Source organism: Schistocerca nitens, chromosome 1 (assembly GCF_023898315.1).
Source record: "Schistocerca nitens isolate TAMUIC-IGC-003100 chromosome 1, iqSchNite1.1, whole genome shotgun sequence".
In the NCBI taxonomy this organism is placed as follows: domain Eukaryota; kingdom Metazoa; phylum Arthropoda; class Insecta; order Orthoptera; family Acrididae; genus Schistocerca; species Schistocerca nitens.
Genome location: NC_064614.1, coordinates 739,122,109 through 739,128,108, shown reverse-complemented (window position 1 = coordinate 739,128,108; position 6,000 = coordinate 739,122,109). Strand labels below are relative to the sequence as shown.

The 6,000-nt window shown below is 45.5% G+C and overlaps 1 protein-coding gene across 1 annotated transcript in view; it reads right to left on the bottom strand.

Annotated features, from left to right (window-relative positions):
• Positions 1 to 2,088: 2,088 nt before the first annotated feature.
• LOC126236920 (heat shock protein 70 B2-like) overlaps positions 2,089 to 6,000 on the bottom strand; it is a 133,766-nt gene continuing 129,854 nt past the window's right edge. The window contains exon 8 of the mRNA XM_049946579.1: positions 2,089 to 2,466. Coding sequence (XP_049802536.1) covers positions 2,089 to 2,466 — 378 coding nt within the window. The remainder of the gene's footprint in view (positions 2,467 to 6,000) is intronic.

The window sequence follows — 6,000 nt, the reverse complement described above, 5'->3', positions numbered from 1 at the left end:
GTGTGTAATGGCAAAGTCTTCAGTCAGTACAGGTAACAATGTGACAGTAGTGAATCCCAACTCGTGGCTGGGATCAGTAAACTGCAAGCACATCCAGATACATATAAGGAGGTCTCACAGTTTGGTAAATGTCGCCTGACATCTCATTGCTAGTGTGGATCGCATTCTTCAACCAGCGCAGATCACTCTGTACACAACTCCAATGGTTCTCTTGTTTTGACCTAAGTCGACATGATTAGACATCCGAGAAAGATACATAGATACCTCCAGTACAGTGAAACAGAAGTTGGCAGGTTCATTAGTCGTTTTGGGGACCAACTCTTGTCAGCATAGCTGATGCCACAGGTTTATTGGTTGATGTCCTATAATGTGTTCCTGTCTTGCTCAAGATTGGCATACTGGGAACACATCATGATGTAGCTCATAGGAGAAATACACGATGTCAACAGTTGTCACTTAAAACACAGGCAGTTATCACTGCAGAACACATTATACATCACTCATGGCTGAAGTTGCTATAGTGTGTATGCGTGAAGAGAGCGTCATTTTGCTTGCAGCAGTACTTGATATCATCTTTGATAGTTTACAGCACGTCTCCAATCAGGACAGCTGGTAATACAACACCACTAACTGTCCACTATATAGTATTTCCCGAATCTCGATATAGCGTATATACAGAGGTCCTCCAGCTTGATGGAGCTTCAATATACAATTATGCATGCTCCACGCAAAGTAGCTGGTACTGAAGGCGCCATCATGTCTCCCATATGGTTGATGTAGAACCTCAGATTAGGCTAGCATGCTGCAATGAAACCGAAATACGTTTGAATCAGTCTTGCAGTGCAATATTTTTAACACCATTATAGAGCTTGGTTAGCTGGTAGTCCAGGCACTTAAGTGGATGTCTTCTAATACGTACTTCAGGCCTTTTCCAGGGATGGGGTACTACTGGTAAATCACAACATCAATAAAGAGCTCACACGCCTTTTTTATCGACCAGTTGAAAACACCAGTGTTGGCACCATGTCTGTCCTGCTAAAGATGGCATACTGAGCTGCACGTAAAGAACTTTTAACACTTGCTAAGCGGCACTTGACTTTTGGAGTTGCTCATTTTCTTCAACCAGAGCAGGTAATACTACAGACACCTAAAATGACATATCCTGTAGCTTCTCGTCATGATGCAGCTCACTGTGGTAACACTCAACATTAGCAGCTTTCATGTAAAGCACAGGCGGACGACACTATATATGATTAATGCCTAAAGTTGGTATGGTGTGTGCCCTAATTCTGCGCTTTTCATTGCAGCAGAACTTAACACCATTTTCGCCAGCGTTGAGCATATCCCCAACTACAGCATTTGGTAATTCGTAAACCACTTTCAATCCCTTTTGTAGAGTTCCCCCAAGTCTTGATATGGTGTATGTGAAGAACTCCTACAGCTCACTGAAGCTCTACTTGACACATATTTTCCACCCAAAACATGGGACTGCAGACATACACTTAATTTCCCATATGGTAAATGCAAATCTCGGATTGTGCTGATATGCTGCAGGGATACTGAAATATGTTTAAAGAGCTACTAAAGTTCAATATTTTGAAGCTGTCATTTAGCCTGGATAGCTGGTAGCCCAGACACCAATGTGATCTCTTTCAATGCTACACCAAACCTTTTCCAGGGATGGCACACTGCAGGCACACCACAGGGTACATACAGAGCTCCCACTGTCTGGTGTAGTGTAAGTTGACAGCAGTACAGTTAGCGTTATGTACATCATCCAACCAGAGCAGTGGGTACTCCAGTCAACACACTCGATCCCCAATATGTTACACTCCAAATTTTGGTCTCCCCCAATGTGAGGCAAGCAGAGAGCTCCAGCAATTTGTGGAAAATCGAACGACGTTCACACGTTCTCCGCACGACGCACCTAGTTCGTCAGCACCAGTATCGACCTCCTGTCGTACGGCAAGTACGGGCCTCAAACTGGGCCGGCGAAATTCGGGCAGAGTGCTACGTGCATAGGGATCTCCAGCAGCTCGTCAGAGCGCTTGTCTATCTCCGGGCTAGGCGGTTGGCAGCCCTGACACCCTATTCGACCTCCTCGATGGTGGGCCCCGAGTTGCGGCCAGTCTGGTGCAGGCGCGTCATGATGGGCATGCAGACGGCCTGCAGCTCCCTGAAGCGGCGCTGGACGTCGTCCTTGCTGGCGTCGGGCACTGCGTCCAGCCACATGAGCGCCTCGTCGCAGGCGGCCACGGCGCGCTGCCGCGCCCCCTCGTCGCCCAGCCGGCTGCCCACCTCGTCGAGTGCGCGTTTCACTGCCAGCGCGTAGTCTTCCAGCCGGTGGCGCTCGTTCACGCGCTCGCGCGCCACCGCGTCCTGCGCGCGGAATCTCTCCGCGTCCGCCACCATGCGCTCGATCTGGTCGCGCGTCAGCCGGCCGCTGTCGTTCCGGATCGTGATCGCCTGCAGGCAATACGTTTACCTGTAGGGACGGGTAATACTGAGCATGTTTCAACAATATTCACATCCAGAAAAGAAAGTGAAGCACGCGGAAGATATGGTTGGATATCAATGTAACTCCGTACATGCACACATCATTGACGGATGTGTCTGTAACGCGTAGAACGGTGCGTAATACCTATTAATTTTTTCTCAGAATATCATACCTTTTTATTTTTTTCTCGTTATTAATTTCTATGAATGTTTTCTTTTCTCCTTAGTAATAAGACATTTGTACATTCCCGCAGAAGACGGCAAAGATAGGCTTTTAAAATTATCATCGCAACAAAGGAGCAATGTCCGGGGAATATCCAAATTTTTTTTATCAACTTTTATTTCAGTCTCGCTTGAGAGTACTCGTGTCTTAGATCTCGAACAAAAAAGACGTGCAATTTTTACTCGTGCGTCAACAATGTAGAAGTAAGTGATACGTGTGATAAAAAATGCAAGAAAATACATATAGTAAGAGTTATCATAGATGCAAGAATATTTTTATTTATTACGCCAATATTCTTTCACAAGCATGATTTTTGCCTGCAATCATAAGAAGTAGTAATTTCTTGCACCCTGCAAGACATCTTATATATGCTAATCATCAAGATTTAGCTGACTTTTTGGTAAGCACCAGGTTTTCTGCAAAAATATGATTTGTGTGACTTCAGTATTGGTACGTTGCCTTGTATTTTTCTTACACTATAAGGAAGACTGTTCATGGCACCAATTTAGTTACAACAAGAATTCAGGCTTTAATTCCAGTACGGCAATCTCTCATTACGTAAATTTCATGCTAATTCACACTCTTTGTGTTAGCTGTTGGGCTGCCTCCCAGCACGGTTATTCCATAATCGACCAACAGGCCTAACACAACGGCTTCTAGATTGCATTAGTATTATTAGTGTTCAGTGCCATTACCAGGCCTGGCAGAACATACGCAAAGCGTGAAAAGTATCATATATCGAATGATAATTGTGAAGGACACAGAGATATGGCGTATTCATGTGAAAAGTGCAATCAACATCTAATATAATTTGAAAGGGCCTCACTGTGGGTCTCCATTTAGCCAGGTGGTCGAGTCGTACAACATGCAGAGTTGTGACAGAGGCCCAGTCTCCGACTGGACGGGAACACTAGGGCAGGCGGACTCGTCATCAAGGTTTCCGTCGGCCACAGTTCGGCACCACAGGGGAGGATCACTGTATTTTGCTTCGTGCACACCGTGACCCCTTCCCTTCTGTTCCTGTTATCCAATTCCTGCATCATTTTGTGTCATCCCAGACAATTGGTCAGATACTAGCAGTAGCCAAACTAGGGAATTACTATTCCACGCACAGGCTGCCGTTAACACCTCAACACCCAAGGCTGTCTTTGGAGTGCAGTAATCAGTGGGAAGCACGGAGTCGTGATGAATAGCATCAAATTATGTTCAGAATTGAAACACGTTCTGCACTACCCTGAATGTCCATTGCCTGCGAATATGGCGGCAACCTAGGAAGAAGTCTCATTCTTCCAATTTTGTGGTGGGAGACAACGGCGTTACTCACGGCATCACGATCTGGGGTGCCGTCGGATTTGACATCAGGTCACGGCTGGTAATGGCTGACGCTCATGGGACAACAGTATGTCACGGAGATCTTATGTCCTCACGTCTTACCTCCCATGTGACAGTATCGCGATGCCATGTTTCGCCAGAAAAATAATCATCCACACATTTGCTCTCTGCGTGGTGTTGAGATACTCCCATGGCCTGCAAGATTCCCAGACCTGTCCCCAGCAGGGGACCAGCTCTCAAATCAATCCCACCCCAGTCCCAGTATCCAGGATGTCAAGTGTCAAGCAGTAGTTACAACAGTTGTGGGGAAACTTCTCTTAAGAGATGATACAACAGCCTTATGTCCCAACTGAGTTAGTGCATACAACCAAGCCGGATGGGGTACAACGTCATAATGGTGTTTAGGTTCATACTGCACAGTTCTTTGTACATTTGACTCGATTTTGTAATCATTGAAATAACATCACATACCCTCTCAACCTGTGAAGTTACATTTCGTTTCCTCCTCTACTTTTGGGCGCTTCACTTTTTTTTGGTTAGGGATCGATAGCTGTACCGCAGCTTCAGCCAAAATGGAGGGGTCTCTCTGGACAGGCCATTCTACTCTGTGCTTTCTGTGCTGCATTATATGTGCAGATGTTCACACACAGAACGAACCAGCTCTGTCAGTGCAGAGCAGCTCCTTACTACATATTCAATGGCGCAGTAATCTATAGAGTATTTTAAGAAACTGTGAGTAATCTCCTTACATTGAGTGGAGCAAATTCTCTGACGACATGGACAGTGCCATGTATGCGGAAGGAAGGGAGCCTCACCTACATAGGTCAGCAGAACAACGACCAACACAGGAGACTGCGGTTACGCAGTGCAGTAAAGGAAGTAATGGATGTTCTGAACGACGCAGCATACGATACGAATATCGATATGGAAACCATGGTCATTATCTCAATGCAGATTGGAACGTTAGAAAAAAGAGCGGCAAACGTACAGAAACTATTGGGACAAGCTACACGAGACAAACAGGAGAGGTCGTAGGCACTGGCCGCAACCTGCCACAGAGCAAATGTCGCAGGTAGAACCTTCAGTAACTATTGATGCGGTCAAGAAAGTGAGCATTGCTGTGGTATGGAATATGGACACAAATCACTCTTTTTTTACTGGTGGACAGACATGGATAATGCCTTGTTAGTAAGCAAACAAAAGTAAACGTCACAGAGGTATCGGTGTCGGCCCCTCTGTCATATATGTAGAGTGTCGCGTTGTAAATTCGTGAAAGCTTCACCTCGTGGCATTAGGGAAACTCGTGTTGTCAGCAAATCCGCAGTGGAGAAAGGATGTCAAAACATAATCTTACTGGGAAGAAACAAGATTAAAATCGAACTAGCTACGCCAAAGACAGCCAACTTATTTGTGCAGTCCCCACTGCATCTGGCACGAAATCTTGAAACATGCATACGTCATCACATAATTCAATGTCAGAGCGTAATAAGGAATGTGAACAGCCGTCTTAGTGAAGAATAATTTTAAACGCTGCCACATCTTCTATTACAGCATTTAACATGATGCGATGAAAAAGAAACTAAAGAAAAATGGGAAGAGCTCAGTTACGGTGTATAAAACGTACGTAGTGACTTTTGACTGACAAAGGCTGCCTGAGTACATCAAGGTGTATAGGAGGCGTAGTTCTGTACAGACGGACACATCGCCGTTGTCTCAGTGTTCCAATTATCTCCGATTGAATCAGATCAGAAGCCAGTCCTAACCTGCCCAACACTGTGTTAATTGTAGAGAGCATTTTCGCACTGAATACCAATCTATATAAAACCGGTGCAACGATTCCCGCGATATGCATGCTGCATTGAGCAGGATCTTCCCTGAATACGCTCGTTGACGTCAGACCAAGGTAATTGCAACGAAGCACCAGACAATATTCAAGGAAACTGAAAACT